At 36.6% G+C, this 24,208-nt stretch overlaps 3 protein-coding genes, 2 long non-coding RNA genes and 1 pseudogene across 7 annotated transcripts; 2 read left to right on the top strand and 4 right to left on the bottom strand.

Annotated features, from left to right (window-relative positions):
* Positions 1-590: 590 nt before the first annotated feature.
* On the bottom strand, positions 591-1,426 carry LOC107881598 (uncharacterized). The gene is made up of 2 exons (XR_001678223.2): positions 1,163-1,426; positions 591-957 (listed from the first exon to the last, which is right to left on the bottom strand). It is a non-coding gene; the product is annotated as an uncharacterized LOC107881598 (long non-coding RNA).
* A 2,525-nt stretch (positions 1,427-3,951) lies between these two features.
* LOC103338751 (T-complex protein 1 subunit delta pseudogene) lies at positions 3,952-5,203 on the top strand (annotated as a pseudogene). The gene has a single exon (XR_016122269.1). The product of XR_016122269.1 is annotated as a T-complex protein 1 subunit delta pseudogene (transcript).
* A 10,921-nt stretch (positions 5,204-16,124) lies between these two features.
* LOC103338752 (geranylgeranyl transferase type-2 subunit beta 1-like) lies at positions 16,125-16,959 on the bottom strand. Its single transcript, XM_089041457.1, has 4 exons — positions 16,851-16,959; positions 16,633-16,764; positions 16,473-16,534; positions 16,125-16,348 (listed from the first exon to the last, which is right to left on the bottom strand). Exons 1-4 carry the CDS (start codon positions 16,936-16,938, stop codon positions 16,325-16,327), a joined length of 306 nt encoding a protein of 101 aa, XP_088897583.1. The 5' UTR covers positions 16,939-16,959; the 3' UTR covers positions 16,125-16,324.
* A 538-nt stretch (positions 16,960-17,497) lies between these two features.
* On the bottom strand, positions 17,498-18,266 carry LOC103338753 (uncharacterized). Its single transcript, XM_008241996.3, has 2 exons — positions 18,057-18,266; positions 17,498-17,966 (listed from the first exon to the last, which is right to left on the bottom strand). Exons 1-2 carry the CDS (start codon positions 18,160-18,162, stop codon positions 17,782-17,784), a joined length of 291 nt encoding a protein of 96 aa, XP_008240218.2. The 5' UTR covers positions 18,163-18,266; the 3' UTR covers positions 17,498-17,781.
* Positions 18,267-20,448: 2,182 nt separating this feature from the next.
* Positions 20,449-23,690, bottom strand: LOC103338754 (lipid phosphate phosphatase 2). Of its 2 annotated transcripts, XM_016795665.2 has the most exons (9): positions 23,453-23,690; positions 22,794-22,861; positions 22,455-22,681; positions 22,217-22,304; positions 22,029-22,138; positions 21,852-21,945; positions 21,333-21,521; positions 21,163-21,222; positions 20,449-20,642 (listed from the first exon to the last, which is right to left on the bottom strand). In XM_016795665.2, the coding sequence occupies exons 3-9, from the start codon at positions 22,668-22,670 to the stop codon at positions 20,449-20,451; spliced, it is 951 nt and encodes a 316-aa protein (XP_016651151.1). In that variant the 5' UTR covers positions 22,671-22,681; positions 22,794-22,861; positions 23,453-23,690. The 2 variants fall into 2 exon arrangements, with proteins under 2 accessions (XP_016651151.1, XP_088911889.1); XM_089055763.1 differs by having other exon boundaries at positions 22,455-22,861.
* Positions 20,540-21,426, top strand: LOC148915445 (uncharacterized). Its single transcript, XR_016128521.1, has 3 exons — positions 20,540-20,670; positions 20,906-21,215; positions 21,292-21,426. It is a non-coding gene; the product is annotated as an uncharacterized LOC148915445 (long non-coding RNA).
* Positions 23,691-24,208: the final 518 nt, after the last annotated feature.

Below are 24,208 nucleotides of genomic sequence, written 5' to 3'. Positions count from 1 at the left end.
GCAAAGTCGGACCGAATAATTGAATAGTTGGTGGGTGTCAATAGAATTTCATAAATACTAGCTAGAGAAAGCCTATAATGATGATGAGGGAAAGGAAGCTAAAGGTTATAAATTGTAAAGCCCAACGTCGTGACTCAGGCTTGAATTGAAGGTAGCCCAAAACCACTCCACACGTACCTTCTTAGTGGGTCAAGTTAGACGCTGCATACGCTAAGGCCGAAGAGGGGCAGATGCCCACTTCTTTCTTTTTTTAATTTCTTTTTGGGTGTATAGTTATTTATTCATTTATATTTTTTTTAAAAACAAATGATTTTAGGAAATCAGAAATGGAACCTAGAATTTTGGTGCATAATTAATTATTTTTGTTTGTAATAGAAACTTCTCTGACTTTCTCCTCCTTTGATCACGTCGTCTTCTTCTTTTATGAATTGAAACGGCTAGAACATTATATGTGCTTGCAGAATTTACAAAGTAAATTAAAGTGTTTGGTAATCACAATCCTTAAATTGTATAAGAACAATATTTTTAATGGCTAAACTAATTATTAACACTTTTCTTTAGTACAATACAAGAGATTGGGGGAGAGAGGGTTTACACAAATATTCATTAGGTATATGAGAGTTTCGAACCTCTACTTACATAGGTGGAAGTGAAAGGGCCCAACCAACTGAGCTATACTCCACTGACAATTAATTATTAACGTACTTAAGCACAAATGATAAACACAATGAGTAGAGTGACAATATGAAATAATGTAACACAAGTGAAAAATTGTATTCCAAGCAATTATTTTATGTAATATTTTATTTTTAATCTGAAGAGAAACTTTACGTAATCATTAATTGAATCAGACTAGTAAGATGGATGTCCCAAATTAGCCATGTTGATGTGGTCCTGCGGGTGAACTCGGAGGAGGGGGTGGGCTTGGTATGATCCTTAATTTTCTCGGGTTCGGATCTGCAGCAATCAATAAACTCAAACTCAATAACATCAATCAAATCATATGTTCCTGTATGACAAAGTAAATGATATGTTTATGAAGAGACAACTAAGTCACAAGACCGTCATGATTGAAAACTCTTAATTAGTAAGTTGCTCTGAGAAATGAAAATGAATGATTCTAAATCATGTTAATTAGAAGGAAGGAATAATAGTAAGTTACCGGCGTGAACGTAATGAGGTGATTGCATGACTAAGAATGAAGAGACGATCAATATGAGCAGCGTCAAAAGACGGATGAAAAAGCATGAGATCAGCCCCATCTCTCAACTACTCCTTCAACTTCAAAGATGGACCGATGCAGTAACTTTCTAGTTTCAAACTTTCGATATTGCCCTGCATATCATCCACCCACCTCTCTAATCCCGTGGTGGCTACATATATATATAGGAATACTAATAGTAGTCATCCATAAACTCAAACTGCAAGTCATGGTCCCTCGAGCTCTAGTGAGAACCCGAGCTTTTAAAAAAGAAGAATGAATGAATTAAGAAATTTTTTGCGTGGGGGGAAAAACGGGCGACGACCAAGTAAAAAAAGCCCCTTGAGTTTGACTTTGAATCCAACATTACTATTATATATATATATATATATATATATATCCTTTTTTTAGTACTACAACTGGAGAAGAATATCGCTTGAACTAATGTATTTTCCAGGAGAATGAAAAACTAATTAATCAGGATATATAATAAAGAAACGCGTTTGAGTACGTATATAGTTAGCCGCATGTCTTTGACATTGAATTAATCAAAGTTAAGAAAATAATGTAATTGAACTCTTCTGTCAAAGATGAGTCTGACCACTTATCAATGAAAAATTAACCAAAAGCATGTAACTTGAGATAAGTCGGAAGTGCAAGGTATTAACTTCTTTTTTTACAAATTTATAAATAAACTCAATTCTAGACATGTATTTATAAAAAAATCCAAATACTATTTAAACATAGAAACACACCCAAAATCAACCCCAAAATCAACAATTGTATATTTTTTGGGTGTGTTTATAAATGGGTTTTGAGTGTGTATAATGATGGATTTTGGGTGTGTTTATAAAGTGTTTTGAGTGTTGGGTTTTTTTATAATTTCAGCCCCCATTTTGGGTGTTTTAGTAAAACTCCCTTATTTTTTCAGGTGCAATACCAGAAGGGGGCGCGTGAGTTCCAATTAACTAGGCAGCTAAGAACCAGAGCCTTTGTATATATACTAGGAGGAGGCCTGAATTGGGTAAACCACTATTTTAGAAGTTTGTTAAAGAATATAAGTCCCACATTTAAAATAAAATAAAATATATAATGAATGGTTTTATTATTAATATCATCGAGAGACCTTTTGTGATAAAACCTCATATATATTGGATTTTGTAGGTGGTTAATTTAAGAACAATTCTGGTATTGTTAGTAGTGGGTCATTGACCCGTCTCTTTAAAATTTAACATAATATAATTGAGTGGACAACCATGGCCAAATCCAGAACACTGAGCCAGAGTTGAGGAGATGTTTGTACAGCCATGGCAGACGTGTTGGGTTAGGCAGCTGGCGTGCGAGGGTGTTGTGCTCTCTTATCTTTTTCTTTTCAAGTTTTTTTTTTTTTCCTAATTTTAATTTAAATAATAAATATATTTTCCTAATTTTAATAATAAATATATTAAGTGTCATGTCCAGCTGTTAAAAAAAAAAAAGACAAGTGGCAATGTCTGAGTAGAAGCACGGCATAATATATCCATACTATTCTATAATTTCAGGTAAAGTATAATGTATTTAGCTAATTAGGCGTTGCAATTTCCGTTTGCCTTGCTTTGTTACGTACTGCCCGCGACGAGGCCAGGCACGTGACTTCCCCCACTGGCCCCACGTGACGCGGCAGATAATAACACGCCTTCCAATTCTGCGACCGGGCAAGGCAGTGGGTGTGGTAACGGCTGTTCCTCATGGTGCAACCGAAAAAAGACGGCCTTACTGAAGCTATGTGGTGGTGGCGGTGGTTGTGGGTCCTACGCAAAGAGGCCAAAATGGGGGATGAGGCGGTGGTCGGTTTGAGAGACATGGCGGTTGTTCTTATTATATAGCCCTCAAAGAGGGCTGAGTAGGGCATGGCTCTCTCTGGGCGTGGGTGTATATGTGTCTGTTGCGGCTGTGGGTTTTTTCAGTTGCAGCAGTTATGGAGCCATTTGCTGATATTAGGGTTTTGGACAGATGCAATGGATGTCTTGGTGTTGTTTTGGTTTGGGTTATGTTGGTTGGAGAGAAGTGGCGCTGAGAGCATTTACGTCATGACTCTGGTGCTGGACTCTGTTTTCTCATTTATCTATTAAAAGAAAATAGAGATAAAATTACAGTCTAGCCCAAATTTAACCTAAAACCCCACTCTCTGCTTCTCACTCTAGGGTTTCCATACCATTTCAAAATTGGAACTTGGAAGCCTTTCGTCCATCCCTGCATCCATGGCTTCACCAGCAGTGATCTCCCAACCCCGCTCGTCCTCCAAGACCAAGTCTTATGTCGACAACAAGCGTAAGGAAGACATCCGCCAGGCCAACATCCTCGCCGCTCGAGCCGTGGCCGATGCCGTCCGGACCAGCCTGGGACCCAAGGGCATGGACAAGATGATCTCCACTGCCAACGGCGAGGTCATCATCACCAACGACGGCGCCACCATCCTCAACAGGATGTAGGTCCTCCAACCCGCCGCCAAGATGCTCGTCGAGCTCTCCAAGTCTCAAGACTCTGCCGCTGGTGACGGTACCACCGTCGTCGTCGTCATTGCAGGCGCTCTCCTGAAACAGTGCCACATCCGTCTGTCCCACGGCGTCCACCAGGTCATCTCCGACTCTCTCCACACCCGTCGAGCTCACAGACCGCAATTCGCTGGTCAAGTCCGCAAGCACATCGCTCAACATCAAGGTAGTGAGCCAGTACTCCACTCTGCTCGCGCCGCTCGCCGTCGACGCGGTGCTCTCAGTGGTGGACCTGAGGGATATCAGGATCGTGAAGAAGCTCGGAGGCACCGTCGACGATACGGAGACGGTGAAGGGACTTGTTTTCGATAAGAAGGCCAGTCACGCAGCTGGTGGGCCTACAAGAATGGAGAACGCGAAGATCGCTGTGATTCAATTCCAGATTTCGCCTCCCAAGACCGATATTGAACAGAGCATTGTAGTCTCCGACTATACACAGATGGATAGGATATTGAAGGAAGAAAGGAATTGCATTCTGGGTATGATTAAGAAGATCAAGGCGACTGGGTGTAAGGTCTTGCTGATTCAGAAGAGTATTCTGAGAGACGCAGTTACTGATTTGTCCTTGCATTATTTGGCGAAAGCGAAGATCTTGGTGATCAAGGACGTGGAGAGAGATGAGATCGAGTTCATCACCAAGACTCTGAATTGCTTGCCCATTGCTAACATTGAGCATTTCCGGGCAGAGAAATTGGGTTACGCTGATTTGGTTGAGGAGGTTTCGCTTGGTGATGGAAAGATTGTGAAGATTACAGGGATTCAGAACATGGGTCGGACCACTACCGTTCTGGTTCGTGGGTCGAACCAGTTGGTGCTGGATGAGGCGGAGCGGAGCCTGCACGATGCTTTGTGTGTGGTGAGGTGTTTGGTGAGCAAGAGGTTTTTGATTGCGGGTGGCGGTGCGCCGGAGATTGAGCTGTCGAGGCAGTTGGGTGCGTGGGCTAAGGTGCTGCAGGGGATGGAGGGTTATTGTGTGAAGTCGTTTGCAGAGGCGCTCGAGGTTGTTCCCTATACACAGGTTGAGAATGCGGGTTTGAATCCAATTGCGATTGTGACTGAGCTGAGGAACCGCCACGCACAGGGAGAAATCAACACTGGAATTAATGTGAGGAAGGGGCAGATTACCAACATCTTGGAGGAGAATGTGGTGCAGCCGCTGCTTGTGAGCACAAGTGCCATCACTCTGGCCACCGAGTGTGTGCGGATGATTTTGAAGATTGATGACATAGTTACAGTAAGATAGATTGGATGTTTGTTATTTCATCTGTGCTCTATTTCTTTTGAGGTGGATTTCTGTTCCGAATTTTGGTAATGGTACTGGATGTTTACTTTTGATTTGATCTTTGGGTGTTTATTAAGGGATGTTATGGAACTTACCTTTGTCCATGCATCTAGTTAGTCATTATGTATTTCTTTTAACTCTGTCGTCTTAAGTTTGCATGCTAATAGAGAAGATGGTTATTTTGTATTTCTTGCTTTTTTCCAATGATCGATCGATCGATCGGCGTTATACCTAGCAGCTTTGTTGCTTTGTTGGAAAATAGAACAGCTTTCTTCCCTTTTGGATGTTGGCATGGCATGCTTCCATTTACGTAGACGGAAAAGTCAGAGGAGTGCTGAAGACCGAAGACCGAAGAACGAAGAAGATTTTTCATTAATTAATCAGAAAAATATTGGCCTCAATTGCAAAAGCACCAATTGGCAATTATTTTCCAACAAGACAATGGACATTGGGGCTTATGCGTTAGGCCTTCTTTTTTCTTCTCTTATGACTTGATCAACCCATTTCAATTTTTCTTTTTCTAATTGATATTTTTATTCAATTCCTACTTAATATATATATATATATTTGGCAGAAATAATTTATTTAAAAATAATAAGCACTATAAAAGTGTACAAAGGATAGAATTGAAACATACAATATTATTCAAAAACATGAGAGACATGAATTAACGTGTGATCTTAAAAAAGACTCACGCCTGAACAACTCAATCGGAAAACAAAAAGAAAAGATAAAAAAGAAGAGGAAGCATGAAGATCTCTTCAATATGCACATCAATAAAACCTTGACAGCACCAACAACTTGCAGCCTACAACAAAACACAAAATAATAAAAAGCAAAAAATGTGATAACAAATAAAACAATATTAAAAAAGAAAAATCACAAGTAAACTTAAAAAAAAAAATAGAAATAACTTTTAGTTAAGTCCCCCACCAAATTTTTTTTAAAACAAATTTAAGATAAAAACTTTAAGTTAAGTCACATGCCACAAAGGACCTTTGTGAGTCCAAAACCCACGCGGACCCTTGAAAATCAAGCAAACGCAAAGTTGGTTTAGTCCAAAACCCACGCGGACCTTTGTGTTAAGTCATAGGTTTCGTATTTTTATGGTTATGGTCACGAACTTTTTGTTTACCTTATGCAAATAACGCATACTTTTTGTGTATAAATTCATTTCTTAGTAGCTCTTGTTGTCTTTGAAATTAATCTCTCCCTTTTTTCTCGCTGGAGTGCAAATTAGTCTTTTGAAATATATCAACCCATATGCAGGCATTTGAGATAGTCTTCTTCTATTTTTAATCAACTTATGAGATGTTTGAGGAAACTAAAAATACATATTCAAACGGTCATGCATTGACCAATGGGTTTTTACACTCTCATTAGCTATTACTCTTATTGCATCAAAGTTTCTTTACGCCTATCTAAAGTTATGATCATCACGAGAAATTTATGCTCATGTGGTGTAAACAAAAGGACTTTTTGAGGAGCTTTCTGCTGATGTGGTGTAAACAAAATAATATTGGAAGTCCAAGATGATTTAGAATATAATATATAATGATCAATAACTTTACGAATTGCAGTATAAATTTAGTTCACATTGTAGTAAGCTTACATCAATTTGCAAATTAACTAGAAATTTTACTGTAACTTTGATAAATATTCCTACAAATAATATGGCTTCAAGGTCCAAATTACATGAGATGATAGAACCGAATTATATATACATTGTATAGGAATCAAAGATCATTAAGATGGATGTCCCAAATTAGCCATGTTGATGTGGTCCTGCGGCTGAAATCGGAGCAGGGGGTGGGCTTCGAATTCTCCTTAATATTCTCGGGTTTGGATCTGCAGCAACCAATAAGCTCAAACTCAATAACATCAATCAAATCATGTTCTTATGAAGAGATAATTAATTAACAAGACCATCATGATTGAAAACTCTTAATTAGTAAGCTGCTCTGAGAAATGAAAATGGATAATCAACTCTCAAGACCGTGTCACTGTGTCATTGTCAATAAATAATCAACTCATATGTTACATGCACAAGCTAGCATTATTCTAAATCATGTTAATTAGAAGGAAGAAATAATAGTAAAATACCTGCGTGAACATAATGAGGTGATTGCATGACCAAGAATGAAGAGACGATCAATATGAGCAGCGTCAGAAGACGGATGAAAAAGCTTGAGATCAGTCCCATATCTCAACTATTTCTTCAACTTCAAAGATGGGCCGACGCGGCAACTTTCTAGTTTCTATATTAATATTGCACTACATCTACCTCTCTCCCGTGGCTACATATATATAGCAATACTAATAGTAGTCATCCATAAACGTAAACTGCAAGTCATGGTCCCTCGAGCTCTAGTGAGAACCCGCGCTTTGAAAAAAGAAGAATGAAATAAGAAATTTCTTCAGTGAAGTGTGTGTGGGAAAAGATGGGCGACGGAATGAAAAAACGTCTTGACTTTGAATTTGAATCCAACATTACTATTCTAGCTAATTTGTACAAACAGTTGTCATAGTATATATATAGTACTCTTCTATTGAGGGATCTCTAAAAAAAAAAATTATTTGAGGGATACCCTTAAGGGTCCTGTACGAATTTTTTTTCAACGATCCAAACCATTGATTTTTTAGGTCTACATTCATAGATCATACTTGCTAAAAATTAGACAAATCGAAAACTATTTCGATATCCAATTGTGTCCTACAAAATCAATGAACACGGTACTTTAAGAAAGTACTAAAATTTCAATAATTCAATTGAGTGGTCAAATGATATCGGATTCAAGTGATTTATTGTAGAGATGATTTTGAATGAATATCTACAAAATAGACGGTTTAAATTAATGAAATACAATACGGAGTGAGACCTAGAAATTTGTCCCTCAAATAAGGGATCCCTCAAATTTAGGGTTCCCTTCGAATTTTTCTGCAATGATCCAAACTATCTATTTTTTATGTCTACATTTATAGATCATCCTTACAAAAAAAATAAGACAAATTGGAAACCGTTTTGACATCCAATTGTGTCCTGCAAAATCAATGAATACGGTGCTTGAAGAAAGTACAAAAAATATCATTAATTCAATTGAGCGGTCAAATGATATCGAATTCAAGTTTTTTTTGTAGATATGATCTAAAAATAGATAGTTTGGATTAGCGAAATACAATGCAGAATAAGCCCTACAAGAGTGTTCTTTAAATAAGATTATTTGAGGGATCCCTTAATATAAAGTCTCTGTATATATAGTAATGCTATTTAGATACACAAAATTAACCACATTAACTGACCACCTTATGTGGTGGCTGATGTGGTAATGCCATGTCAATTAATGAAATTCTGGATTTTATTTTTATTCCTTTCTTTTTAAAATAATTATTAAAAACAAAAAAACAAAATTGAAATAAAAAACAAAAAACCCTAGCATCCCTAGACTCTTCGTCTCTAGCACTCCCTTCTTCTTCATCTTAACGAGTGCAGAACTAATGTTCTGGGTGATGGCATGGGTGTTGCAGACCTTGGGGATCTGGAAGTTCTCTATGTCTCACTACACCGACGTCTCCGCCTTACCCATCGACACTGACGCCGTCGCCATCTGTGCCATGCTGCTTCCGCTCACAACCCCAAGCATTGGCGCTCTCCAAATACTCTAGATCTGATGGTCACTGCTCACTTATGATCGAAGATAATGATTATTAATTCTTGAAAAACCCTCAAAACACCAAAATTCAAAATCAAAATCAAGTAGAGAAGAATATCGTGAGCAGTTTATTTTCTTTGCTTGACCTTACGTATTTTCCTGGAAAACGAAAGACTAATTAATCAGGATATATAATAAAGAAACGTGCTTGAGTATGTATATAGTTATGTCTTTGATATTGAATTAATCTATAGTTAAGAAAATAATGTAATTGACCTCTTCTGTCAAAGATGAGTCTGACCACTTATCGATGAAAAATTAACCAACAGCATGTAACTTGAGATGGATCGGAAGTGCAAGGTGTCAACTTATTTTTTTTGGGTGCAATATCAGAGGGGGGCGCGTGAGTTCTAATTAACTAGGCAGCTAAGAACCAAAGCCTTGTATATATACTAGGAGGAGGCCTGAATTGGGTAAACCACTATTTCAAAATCTAAGTGAAGGTTGTTGAAGAATACAAATTTACATCTAAAATTTGACTAAATAAAATAAAATATATAATGAATAGTTTTATTATTAATATTATTGAGATTTTGTGATAAAATCCTATACTTACTGGACTTTGAGAATAATTTTGGTGTTGCTAATAATAGGCCATTGACTCGTCTCTCGATCTTCAAGTCGAAGTTCGGGTTAGAAAATGAATCCCAATCCCCAACTTGGACCAAATTGCAAGGATTTCTTGTGAACTCATTGTATATTGACGGAAAAGTCAGAGGACATGATGAAGACCGAAGAACGAAAAAGATTTTTCATTCATTAATCACAACAAGGGTAAGAGTGGCGCGTGTGGCATGGATTATCCAAAGTTTCATTAAGCTAAATATTGGCCTCAATTGCACAAGCACCAGTTGGTAATTATTTTCCAAAAAGACAAATGGACATTAGGGCTTATGCATTAGGCCTTCTTTTTTCTTCTCTCATGATTTGATCAACCCATTTCAATTTCTCTTTTTCTAATTGATATTTTTATTCAATTCCTACTTAATATATATATATTTTTGCATAGATACTTTATTAAAAAATAATAAGCACTATAAAAATATACAAAAAATAGCACTGAAACAACTAATATTATCCAAAACTCAAACATGAGAGACATAAACAAATGCGTGATCTTAAAAAAGACTTGCCCCTGAACAACTCAAGGAAAAACAACACGAAAAGAGAAAAAAAGAAGAGGAAGCCTAAACATCTCTTCAACTACGCACATCTACAAAACCTTGATAACACCAGAAACTTGCAACTTACAACAAAGTACAAAATAATAAATTTTTTTTTAAAAAAAGCAAAAAATGAGATAACAAATAAACCAATATTAAAAAAAGAAAATTCACAAGTAAACTATATATTAAAAAAAAGGGTAGAAATAGCTTTTAGTTAAGTCCCCTACCGAAATTTAAGAAAAAAACTTTAAGTTAAGTCCCACGCACGCCACGAAAGACCTTTGTGAGTCCAAAACCTACGCGGACCTTTGGCAATCAAGCAAACGCAAAGTTGGTTCATTTCTTAGTAGTTTCCTTGTTGTCTTTGAAATTAATCTCTCTCTCTCTCTCTCTTTTCTCGCTGGAGTGCAAATTAGTCTTTTGAAATATATCAACCCATATGCACGCATTTGAGATATGTCTTTTTCTATTTTTAATCAACTTATGAGATGTTTGAGGAAACTAAAAATACATATTCAAACAGTCGTGCATTGAACAATGGGTTTTTACATTCTCATTTGTTATTACTCTCATTGCATCAAAGTTTCTTTACCACTATCTAAAGTCATGATCATCATGAGAATTTTACGCTCATGTTGTGTAAATAAAAGGACTTTTTGAGAAGTTTGCTATTGGCGCAGTGTGAATAAAATGATATTCGGAGTCCAAGATGATTTAGAATATAATATATATAATGATCAATAACTTTATGAGTTGCCGTATAAATTTAGTTCACATTGTAGTAAGCTTACATCAATTTGCAAATGAACTAGAAATTTTACTGTTACTTTGATAAATATTCCTAAAAATAATATTAATATGGCTTCAAGGTCCAAATTACATGAGTTGATAGAATCGAACTATATATACATTGTATAGGAACTAAAGATCATAAAAAATCAATGAATGCTGATCATTTTGTAGAGCCCTGCTATCAATCCTTATTTGTAAAAGATGTGAGATAGTGCACCTGTAAATTAAGAAGGTAAATATATAACCCATTCAACGATTAAATGAAAAGATTGGAAAAACAAATTATATACCAAAACTGAAAAAGCGAATTTTGAACAATTACCAAGCGTACGTTTACAAAAGGAAATCTTGTCGGGCGATAGGCTTATCAAGTATATAGCAGAACCAGGGAAAGAGTTGTTTATACACCTGCACAAGTTGAATAGGGAGCAGCATGCAAAGGTGAAATCACATGCTCACGGTACATGCAAGCATGCACTACTTTATTTACCCAATACAATACAAGCTCAGAATTAAATGGAAAGAATTTTACTCAACCAAAAAGAAATTATAATCCATGAAAGAAAGAAAACAAAATTTGCAATCCGTCCACAAAGACTGCTTATTCAGTTGCGTTACATAGTATCCAATAAAAAACAATGAATACCATGCACGTATTAGCTAGTGTATATGTAATTAGGTAGGTCGGTCGACTCCTAATCAACCCTGACACAAAATTGCTTCCTCAAATACAAGGGGTGAACTAGTTAATTATATTGGATGATCAATAATAGGTGTATGGTGGCGCCTGGGGATAGTAATGGCCGTATGGGTAATATGATGATCTTTGTCCGTAAGGACCATTATACCCATCCATATAAGGGTCAACTGCTCCAGCCCTATAGTATGAATGATGGTCATAATACCCATTGGCATTGACAATATTGCCCTCGCCATAGCCGTCATAGTTGGTACATTGATCTCCAGTCCTGACCCAGCAGATTTCTGCCTCTTTCCCAGCCTGCACTAGTCTTCTCAGTAACTTCGTCGGGTTTACTTTACCAGAAATATATGCCATACCTGCTTCTGCATCTACATTGTATGACGCTCCTAAACCATTCAAACACAAACTCAACACTTCAATTTCTGTCCGATTAAGTATATTATGCACCGTAACGTAACGTTAGGGTTTAGGGTTTAGGAGAAGAAGAAATGGATTAAGAGTACCTCGGATCTTTTTCAGCATTTTCGTTAGGCACTTATGCCATCCGCCGGACTTGGTGTCCACTTTCAGTCCACACGTCTGTAAATTTTAAAGACATGTCCAAAATGAATTTACAGAACCAATCAAAGAGGAGAAAATGGAAACAGGAAGAAATAATAAATATGTTGAGAGATTATATAATATTCTGATCGATCATACCATGTAAGATCGAGACTCCATTGTCGACAACTTTTCCAACTCCTCCTACCCTCACGATCAAAGACAGAGCTTGGAAACTAGGGTTTTCTTTAGGAGGAGGAGATTGGCTATAGGGTCTGTAATGGATGGATTTGAGACAAGACGAGAGTGCGGTATTTATATATAGACTTGGTTGGTTATGTTTTTTTCTTTTCTTTTCTTTTGGGTCATTTGATTAAAGATGGAAATAGTTGTGTTGGTGTTGTGTCGGTAAGTATATTGTAAGTAGAAAGAAATCTCGAAATTGAGGTCGAGCATTTAAATTACAATATTCTCATTTTTATTTCCCACGTAAATCTTGCAAGAATCTCTATAAGAGAAAATTAGTAAAACTTTATCAGAACTTTTTGTTTTTGATCCAGAATTTATATCTCCAATTTCCAAACGATCCAGAATTATACTTCTCTCTTAATATCAGTACGTTTGCGTTAAGTAATAAATGAATAATTAAAAGGAAGCTATGCTGCAACTCCCTGCGCAGTTGAGGGAATTAGGGCCTAAAGTTTAGCCCATTTCCATTTACCACCACCTAATTACTAATTAATTATTACAAATGTAGCTAGGTTTTCCTAAAATTCTTACGACAGCAAAACGTCCCTTTCCGAGAATTGTGAATGCCGTTTTTATTCGAGTCTTTGATTTGATACATACAACATCATGTTGGGCAAATCGAATACAAACACAAATCCTCCCTCTTTTGATTTGGTTTGATTGAATTTGATTTGATTTGGTTACTTGAAGAATTTAATTCATGCAGGCATTAGCAATCAGCGTCACATAAATTAGGAATTCATGAAAACCAATCCGCCCAATATAAATTACAATAATTCTAATTAATATATATATATATATATATATTTTTATTTTGACACTCATGTTGCAGCCGGTGAAGGAGAAATTGGGGCCACAGCCCCACCGGAAACACGTGGTCTAAAATAACGGGTGATCCTATTTGGATGGGGAGGAGGTGGTGGACTTGGCAATATGTGTCTTCTTTCTACTTTCCGCAGCCTCATATCTGCAAACATGGCTATATATATAAACTCAGTCAGTCCAAATGGATCTAGTAAAGTAATTAAGATTGGGAATTGAAACAGAAACATGGTGTATAACCAACCTGCATTAGCCTGTAGACTGAATTGCTGCACCAAGTTAGTAGCTAGCAAAACAAAAGCAACCAAAATGAATGAAGAGACTCGCATATCTCTTATCATTTCTTGCCTCTTCTTCTCAATCCACTTCTTTAATCAGTATATATACTCGGTTTTGAACCGTGTAATGAAAGTCATCCATCTCCAGCTCCAGCCATTTTATGCAAAACTAATTTATTCAATTATTGATGACATTTTTGCCTGGCCATGGCAGCTGTCTTATCTTATGTTTAATGTTTAATAAAATAAAGTATGCGTGTCGACTATTTAAGTATATCGAGTATATATATGTTAATGTTTAGGAAGAATAGAATAAGATTAGAGAAATGATAGTGGATGCATGATCATATAATCGGAATTTCAAACATTATAACACATGTACAAGATGTATAACGTAATCATATTATTGTTGTATTATATAATAGTCAAACAAAGTATGGCAAATATTCAGATATGCTCAGATTCACTCATATTATTATTTTTCTCCAATATGGAGGTATTTATGGAGAAGTACAACCCTAAATAAAATAGAAAATAAATCCAAATTACAATAGAAAATAAATATAAATTACAATAGGAAATAAATCTCAATTATAATATAACTAGATAAATGAGTAAGTAACCAAAATCATAACATAATAAGGAACAAAAATCCTAACTAAGTAAGGACTCACCAACACTCCCTCTCAAGTTGGGGCAAGAATATTTTGCATGCCCAACTTGAGAATAGGTCAAGGTAATTGGGATACGTCAATGAGCATATCGCTTTCACTCCCCCTCAAGAAATAAGCAACATCTTCATGAGAATAGGTCAAGGTAATTGGGATACGTCAATGAGCATATCGCTTTCACTCCCCCTCAAGAAATAAGCAACATCTTCATGAGAATAGGTCAAGGTAATTGGGATACGTCAATGAGCATATCGCTTTCACTCCCCCCCCCCCAAAAAAAATTAAAGAGGAAGGGAGGAGAGCACTTAAATTGCAAGTAGAATGCAAGCACAGGTCACAAGAGAACCTGGCTCTGATACCAAGTCAAACAAAGTAGGGCAAATATTCAGTTATGCTAAGATACGCTCATATTATTATTCTTCTCTAATATGGAGGTATTTATAGAGAAGTACAACCCTAAATAAAATAGGAAATAAATCCAAATTATAATATAAAATAAATATAAATTACAATATGAAATAAATCTCAATTATAATATGACTAGATAAATGGGTAAGTAACCAAAATCCTAACTAAGGACTCGCCAACAATAATTTCTCCAATTTTACATATATGCTAGCAAAAACATATATTTCTTACTTTCTTTTGTGCAGTGAATTTCAGTTTCACAAAAAAGTCGATACCACCAGTGATATAAAACATAAATGTTTAATTAAGCGATTATTTATTTCATTTCAATTGGAAATCCAAAAACATATTTTATGAATCGATCTACCTTGCAATTCACGCGTCAATATTTAGTTCTAAAACAAAATATACTTATATATCCAAGCGTGGCTTTGAAACAATCTTCCTTATAAATTATATGTGATAGTCCAATCCCATACATCTTTAAAGTCATGATGGGTTCATCATTCAGTGCCTTGCTTGTCATCTCTTCATCACATTTGAATACCTCTTTTATTTATTTTATATGTAGATGTAGTCTGGGACTAGGGGAGTGTGTGAGCTGGTCAAGCTTTAAACTTCAAACCTGTGAGCTGGTCAAGCTTTAAACTTCAAACCTAAGGTCGATATGCTCTTTGGACAATTGGGTCAAACACTGAAATAAACAATCAGGAATTGAATTCTTTACACAGAAACGAAACTAAAGACAGCTCTAATTGGTTAAGTTAACTGGCACATCTGTGTGACAAGAAAGTCAACGAGGAAAAGATAGTGAATTGTAGCAAGAGATGCATGCAAATCAGAATCTTGCAAACAAAGCCTTCATCTGCCCAAGAGAATCCTATTCACAACATCAATTGGCAAAGCATATGCTGGATCTATTGCTTTTACCCCAGGCTATACGGAGGAGAGAGCAAGCATCAACAAGCATCAACCTTAATGTAATGAATACGGAGGAGAGAGCAAGCAACCAAGAACAAAAAAAGAAATTACATGAAGAACATAAATCATCTTATATATCAGTTTGGCATTTTATTCCCTTCATAAGCAGATCCTTGCAAGTTGCAACCCTTCTGGATGAAGTTGGAAACTCGAAAGCTCCAACCATGCATTGATCATGATGATCCAGACTGGTTACAACTTACGACATGCCATAGGTAAAGAAATGTGGAAACAAACAAAACTTATTTACCAGCTAGCCAAAGTATGTGTGGTAGACATCAACAGCATCATCTGGTCTGTCAGAAATTCCTCCATTTTCAGTGTCCTGCAATTTTCAGTAATTACGTGCAACGTTCAGATAAACCCATAGTCACATATTTTCATTCTGGGAATAAGTTACCAGAGAGAATGCCCATTCCCAAAGCATAATCCAAATCTACAGAGAGAGCTTATTAGGTAAATGTAACCTGGCAGTCCAAAATGAACTTGACACTTGGTAGATAATAACTGAATAATCACATAAGTGAGATTAAGGATATTTCTACACTTGGTAGTTGGACTGATGTAAAAAGAGTTGAGTCTCAGGACCTGGTAAGTTACACTGACGATCAGTTCCTATTCAAAGTTTTCAGTCAATTATCCTTTCTGTTTTAGGTTGTCAATAGATTGTACACATGGCCAAAAAGAAAAAAGAAAAATGTTTATATACTTTTTTCTGAAAACAATTGTTACAGAATCATGTTTTGCATAAAGAGCGGGTGACTACAACAAATATAAGATGCAAAAACACAAAGGAAATTGAAAAATACTACCTTGTATCAACTTCACCCCATATGTCCCCGTTAAAAGATCCATCTTTATTTTGCAGCATAGCGACATCTGAGTTGAATATTAAGTCTAACCAAATTTGCTAACTTCTCTCTGCTTTATTTTGATTGTCCAATTATAATTGAGCTACAAGCAGCGGCTCCACACAAGAAGTACCAATTATTTTTGTACACCATTCATCAACTGAAAATGCACACATTAGGGGAATGAGCATTTATCTCAAATTTTACAAATAGATGTGGTAAAGGATACAATTTGCAACCCTGTCAACATCCAGAACTTCAATATTGTCAAATAAGGCCAAAACCTGCTCAGCACTTAAGGTATATAGTATGTGTTGATCATGCCCAATGTTACCGCCAAACCCACCTGCATATACAAAGCTGTATCGTGTCATCAGTTTCTGTAGAACTCTAAACCAAGAAACAGACAATAAAGAACGAAATACTAGTTAGTGTTGTAAAAACCTGAGTCATGCTGGCACTGGAGGACCCAGGAAACAACCTCATCGGCATCCACAGTGTGAATCTTTCCGAGAAGATCAAGAGTGGTCAAACCCAAGGGTGCTCCATCGCCAGAGACTCCTAACAGTCCTCCTTCTAAGTACAGTATCACCATTATTACTAGGTAGATTATATATAAGGCAAAATAAAACTATATGCATTGATTTTGCATAAAAATCAACCTTTTCGGCTGAAAGAATGAATTGAACATGTTTCTGAGTCGCCAGCTCCGCCATCTGTTACAAATATCTCAGAATTAGGAAAAACCATGGATTCGGTAGCAGCTATACTCGTTTTTGAAAAAATTCGGAAAACTGAGTATAGCCGAACGGCTATAATGTTTTTGAAAAAAAAATTGGTATAGCCGTGCGGCTATAATATTTAACGGAAAAAATCCAAGTATCGCCGAACGGCTATACTATTTTAAAAAACCGAGTATAGCCGAACGGCTAAACTATTAAAATTAAAAAACTTAAAGACATAAAGAACCCAGCTAGCGCCTAAGGGCCACGTGTCAAAAAAGTACAGCCGGCCGGCTATACTTAAAAATAAGGGAAAACTAGTATAGCCGGACGGCTATACGATTTTAAAAAAACTTTGGAGAGTATCGCCGAACGGCTATAATATTTTTTTGAAAATAAAAAACCTCGTATAGCCGAACGGCTAAACTATTTTTATGAAAAATTAATAACAAAACCCAGTAAAGCCGCTCGGCGATACTATTTAAAAAAAGACAAAAAAGAGGCCGCGCCCAGCGCTTAGGTGCCCACGTGTCTAATATAAGTATTGGCCTAAGTATAGCCGGTCGGCTATACGATTTTAATGAAAATTAATAAAACCGAGTATAGCCTGCCGGCCAAACTATTTTTAAAAAAAATTAAAAACCGGGTATAGCCGGTCGGCTATACGATATATTTATTTATATTAAAAACACAGGACCCGCCAAGCTGATCCCGTGACGAGGAAAGAAAAGAAAAAAACCCTCAGCAATAATCTGATCCGTTTATGGGCCAAATTACAGAGGGAAGAAAACAAGGAAACATCATTTGCTAGATATAAAATAAAAGTGAAGTAGCAGCAACATGTTAGATGATGAGTTATTTATTGTCATCATCAGGCACGGTTATTGTTGAAGTTGTTTGGAAGCGAGCGCGGGGGAGGAGGAGGAGGTGGAGGATCGGGAGCAGGAAGTCTCATGCCTGGTTGTTGGTTTGCAAGTGGTGATTTTGGACGAAATGGAGGTGGCCGCCGTTCTCTCAGTTCCCTATTATTTATAATAATATTCTTATCATCTGCAACTGCAAGCAATGCAATACAACACTAATGAGTTAATATATAGACTCAAGATATGCACCAAATTAAATTAAAAGAGAAATATTGATAGATACCTGCTGCTGCTGCTGCTGCTGCTGTGACCAGACCTAGCTGCGCGGTGAACATGGCAGCTGCAACTAGAAGAACAACCACCAGCGCAACAGAATTAGAGACACCCATGTTTTTCTCCTAGCCAGCTACACCAAATGATATTCTCTACTCTCTCACCCTTCCCATGCTTTTACATATTAGGTAGGCTAGGCCGGTATTATATATATACAAATACAGATGTAGAGTGCAGTCAATTTTATCGGGGTGCGGTGTTGATTGATAAAAATAAAACAAAACCAAGTTGATCCTTATTGAATTGATTTTCACACCTAATGACAAAAGTTTTAATTCAGCAAACTTTGACTGATGAGTCTTGAGGAATCTGAAACACGTGTCTTGCTGTTGCAGCATCAATTTCTGTTCATAAGGTTCTCATATACATCATACATGACACATGTGACAAAATATATAGCTCACCAGATTTCTTATTGTTAACTTATAAGTTGTTAACAATATACATACACCAAAGGGAAGGATGAAAGATGGGTGAATGGAGCTGTCTGTGTAGCTCATACCATGTAAAAACTGGGTGAATAAACCAAAGTGACAATTGTGAATATGCAGATGCAGGATGTTCAAAAGGCAGATTGGTTAAAGTAGATAAAAGTATTTAAATTGCAGGCAGGCAGGCAGGCAGGCAGGAACTAATAATTATAGCCACCTGACTTGCATGCCAATGCCGTGCACAACATGTGAAGTGCCTTGGCTTTATATGTTGTCATCTCACCAACACCATTCAAAATATGATAAGAGTCCTAACCGATACTCATAAATGCTTAGACAATATTGCTTGCAATAAATCCTTCCTTTTTACAGAAAAATACAATAGAAAACTGCACATCATGTAAACCCGTTTACAGGAAATGCAGACTTGACAACTCTGTTTTCAAATTTATCAGACAAGAACCTTATACATAGACACACACCCTTAAATTAACTGCTGTAGAAATTGACTATATGAGCACTGGTACTAGTCCAACTGTTCTTACTTAAACTCCCAAATCTATCCCTCAATTTTTCATGGACGCTAAAAATTACCATGAAAGATTTTTTTTTTCTGCAACTAGAGAAAGAAGGCACAATGTTCCAAATTCGTCTCATTATATTTGAAAAGCTGCAAATCTTATCAGCTGCAAGCCCGCATCATTCAATCATGAATCATGATGAAAGAGCTTTTCTGATATATACGGAGTACGGACCATTCTCTTTTCTAATGTAGGCTCAAGTTGAGGTACATAACATTTTACATACATTATTGCTTTCTGAAGAGATTTCATGTTTTCACCTACAAAAAAGCATGTTCTGTACACGTCACGCTATATTGTCCGATCACGATTTCCAGAAAAATAAAAATCACAACAAGAACTTGATAGTATTTGAACTTCTTTCCAAATTACACAAGCACATGAATAAAACTCAAATTGTTGTTCAACTTAATATTAAGAACTTTATAAGTCAACCTTAGTTGGTGTCTGTCAAGCTAACGACTGTGAAACGTTAGTCTTCTGATATAAGTGAACATTACCATTATTCAATTGCATAACACCACCAGCAAACCAAAGCATCATCCCAACATAAGTATTTCTCAACCTTTTCAACAGCACTACCGATGATGTAACCGTCATTCGCAGTTTTGGGGTCGCTCTGAGTTTCCAAAACTTGGGACGTTTCCCTTCTGCCATTGAAACCCTAGCATTTTCCTCATTGCTAACCACACTTCTTAGTCTTCGATATTGTCTTCTCCTCCTGTACCTCTTCATGCTTCCACAGAATCCGGTAAATGTCTGCATATTTTTCTGAGAGATGGAATCATGGAGAGAGCTACATGCCAAGGCGATATATTTAGTATGTTAGTGAAGATGCAGATGAAGGTGCAGCTATTTATTCGAAGGGAAATAAGGTAAGAGGCTTAAATTGAAGGAAGTTATGAGAGCAGGCAGCGTAGCAACTGTAATTATGTAAGTGGGATAGCTTTTCTTGTTGCCACCGATCACCAATTAACAGCCAACGGTTCCTGAAAGTTAGGTTGGGGGTTCAGACATTAACTAAGACGGGCCCCGCCATTTAATGTTTCATATTTGTTTTCTTTGACTTGAGATTTCTCCTTTTAATGTCTCTCCTAATAGCCAATGACCTCAGCTGTTAAAAGACCGTCAGGTTTAGAAAGAGTACATCGATCTCAAAGTTATATTGCCACAGCAGCCTGAAAATGAAACTTGGAAAGCAAGACATGGAAAAAATTTCATTGAATAAAGAATGAAGTTGGGAGCTACAGTCATCAAATGAAGTTCTGCATCTACAAAGTATCTTCCTGAAGTAAGTCATTATTTCTATTTGATATATACAACTGCAAAATCAGTATCTTCTCCCAGTTTCCATTTCTTCCAGTAATTGGTGGGGTGGTGGACTGGTATCTCGTGGAGTGAAATCTGGACTGTCCATATCTGTTCTCCGCATACGAAGAGAATTAGCCCTTGTGGCCGGGGACATGGATTGGCCACCATTCCTCTCTGCAGCCAGCATGGAAAAATATGCATGAGGTGCCCACCCTGCAAGTTCAAGATTAAGAATCCAAAGGTTATATATATATATAGTAGATAGGGGATAAATGACAGATTATTTCATAAATACTTGAAGCATTCTTCTGTCTAAAAATTTACTGCTTGAATGAAAATTCAACAAAATGAGAGAGACTGACAGCAGATTAATTTTTACAGTGCCATGTTCTTGATTTCAAACTGATTTTATCTTAATAACCCTATGCATTTCTACATCCCAAGGTCCTCACTCAAGTTTCTATTCTTAATTTTAGGTATCAAAGTCAAAAGGCCAACAAATGTCTAAGCTGCTGCGGAAAGTTTCAATAATTTCAATTCTTTCTGAAGTCCATATACAATAATTGCCACAACTATATCAACAACCATAAGGTCTATCTTCTAAGGAAGAAAGCACAAAAGTACAGGCATACACACTAGATTAGCATTTGCTATCCATGAATGAATGAAACATGAACTAATTAAGATATCCGACAGGAGAGAAAAGAGGAAATAAATAAGACAGCAGACGCACCATCGTGCTGGTTTGGAAGAGGGAAGGACTGCAAGTAACAAATTGAAGCTATGGTAATTCCTGCACTTAAACAAATTCAAGGCCCCAATATATGGATTACTATCTGTTTTCTAAACCAAGTTTTTATAGTGGCAGGAAATGGAAATTTTATCATGCATTTAGTAGCAAACCTATAAGACCTCCAGCAAAGACGTCTTGCCAATGATGCCAGTAGTCATCCACACGAGAGATTCCCACAAGAGCAGCGCAGAGTAACGGAAGAAATGCTATGCAGAGCTTTGCAGAATGGCCCCTACGATCAAACACTTTAATTTTCCCTGACAAATACCATGCAAGGAAACCAAGACCTGCAAATGAAACTGCATAATGACAAGTACAAACCCAATTATGTAGAGTCTTTTTCAACAGCATAACCTTAGAAATACCAACAAACAGAACAAGGATGATTTGATACAAACAACTAACATTATGCTTCCACATTATACACGTTCCAGTACAAAATAAACTGAAAAATACTCAAATAGCAGTTTTCTGTAAGATAGAGAAAACAAGAATATGAACGCAAAATGTGCCTACATAATATTCTGGAAGGCCTCATAAAATGGTTACTCATAGCAGCAATAGACCTCAAAAAACTATGCGTTTAACTATCAAGATAAGAGCATGGATATCTTTCTATTCTCACTTACTTGAAGTATGCCCACTAGGAAAGCTTTTATGTCCTTCCTTGATAACTTTCTTATCTCCATTACACATAGCATTGCCACTGACAGGATCAAATTCCTTTAGATTCCATTGACAAGTTAGTGATCAGCATAATGCAAGAACAAGCCTTAATGGATAGAAAAAAGAAAGTTGTCACCTACACCTATTCCATCAGGGAAACACCGCCAGAAGAAGTTTGGACGGGGGCGACCAACAGCATCTTTGATTGAATCGGTTATAACAAGAGTTATAAGAACAGAATAGAAAAGACCTAAGTTGCAAATGTAACCATTAGCCCACAAAACAAAAAAACTGGTATAGTGGAAGCCTAAAAGGACACTGAAAATACCCAATATGGCGTGGTGCAAATCATAAACATCCTTTCTGCAAAAATAGTACAGGAGAAAGATGACAAGAGGCAAGATTACTGCGTAAATCTGACACAGGAATTCAAGATATAGTCAAGTATTAGTTTTTCTTTTTCTCCTGGAAGATAGATACAAATGTAGAACTAGAAAACTTAAAAGTGTTCACTGATATTCTCTGTAAGGTACAAGGATAAGAGATTATGGGAATCAGATACATACTGGAACAGCCCAAAAAGGTATGGTGTCCTTATGAAAAGGGTATTTCAGATCAGTCATCATTTCCTCGCCAACAAAACGGTGGAAAGGCTCTATAACATTCAAAGTTATATCAACCGCCGCAAGAAGCAGAAGAATTAACCAATCATATTTGTGCACTTTAGCCACTTTGACTCCATGAGATTTTAATGTGTGAGATTCCAACTGAAAGTCTGGCATCTTCTTTCGAACTGAAGTGCAAAACCAATTTGAAATGATCTTTTAAAAAGGAGAATATAACTGCTAATTTGAACCGAAGAACAGATACAATATTATTGAAGAATCAAATGTCATTAGCTTAACCGTTTTCTTTCTCCCAGATGTAAGTGCCCTTTTCTCTTTTTTTTTTGTTGGATCCAGAGGTAAGTTCCCTGAAAATTGAAACTTTTGAAAAAATACTAAAGAAAATGCGATGAGATGTGCATCGGCAAAAATATTCACATCAGAAAACACTGCATTTGCATCATAATATTCCCATAAGATAAACATTAGTGCCACTAGAATTTGACACATTAAGCATGATAACAACAGGAAATAATTTCTAAGCTTATTATCAGGACAATGATCATTGACATGATGCCAATCTCTTTTTTGGCAGAAATATGATGCTTGAGGTAGTTTCCATGATACCGGTATCATGAAAAAATCTGATTAAAGTTTTACAATAACAACTTGTGGTTCAATTGAAAATCCCAATTACCATTCTTAATCGTCAATAACATGAGCCTACATTGTTACAAACCCAAGTATATGTTACATATTGAAGAGCTGTCTGGCCCAAACATCAATGGGAAACAACACATTTCTTGAAGACATGCACGGACCATAAAAGGTAATTCTATGATATAGCCTAAGATATAGAATGATGGTCATTTACCTATTCATGCTGAAAAAGATATAACATATTTTCCTAAGAACATTGTCCTATATACATTGGAGAGAGAGAGAGAGAGAGAGGTTACCGTTGATGGAGAACTCTGAAGAACAAAAGCTCCCCGAGCCTCAGGCTCCCGCATCAATGGCGGAATCAAACAGAAAGAGAAAGAGGGACCCCGTGGTGTGCTTGTGAACCTCTGAAATTAAAAGGGTATGTTACCTGCGATTAATTGTCCAACACAACTAAAGGAACGTCAGGCCCAATTGTGAGGCAAGACATGCACACACACACGCAATTTTGCAGAAATAGATGGGGAATGTAACTAACTATGTTATTCTCTGCCCTAAAAAAACTATGTTATACTAATTACATTTTGGTATATCAATAACGTTATTATTTTTAGAAAGAGGAAAAGTACATAGGCAGAGAGAGAGGTATCTCCTCACTCACTCCTCAGACGTCAGTCCCCATCCTTCTTCGTTTTAATTTCATTTGCTGCAAGACATTGTTGAATATGCATTAAGAAAATGGCAAATGTATTGTTTATGTATATATGTCAGATTTTGCATGGAAGATTTCTTTTAATTATTTGTTTTTCTTGGGAGATGCCTGAGATTAATCAAATTCCAAAACCATCAAGTTGATCAGGTCCTCCATATGTCTCACCCTTACTTGCTTGTAACCCAACTCATGTCCAGCTTGTATACAGTAATCTATTCTTTCAAGTACCATGAAGAGGCATATATAAAATCCTTAGGCAAACTCAACTCACATTCTTGTACTAGATTTGCTTAAAACATTATAATATAAAGTTTTGACAGTAAATGTACACTGGAGAGGG

The sequence above is a fragment of the Prunus mume genome, linkage group LG7 (assembly GCF_029339155.1).
Source record: "Prunus mume cultivar Tortuosa linkage group LG7, ASM2933915v1, whole genome shotgun sequence".
Classification (NCBI taxonomy): domain Eukaryota; kingdom Viridiplantae; phylum Streptophyta; class Magnoliopsida; order Rosales; family Rosaceae; genus Prunus; species Prunus mume.
Note: the sequence above shows the minus strand (reverse complement) of the source record. Positions and strands in the feature narration are given on the sequence as shown.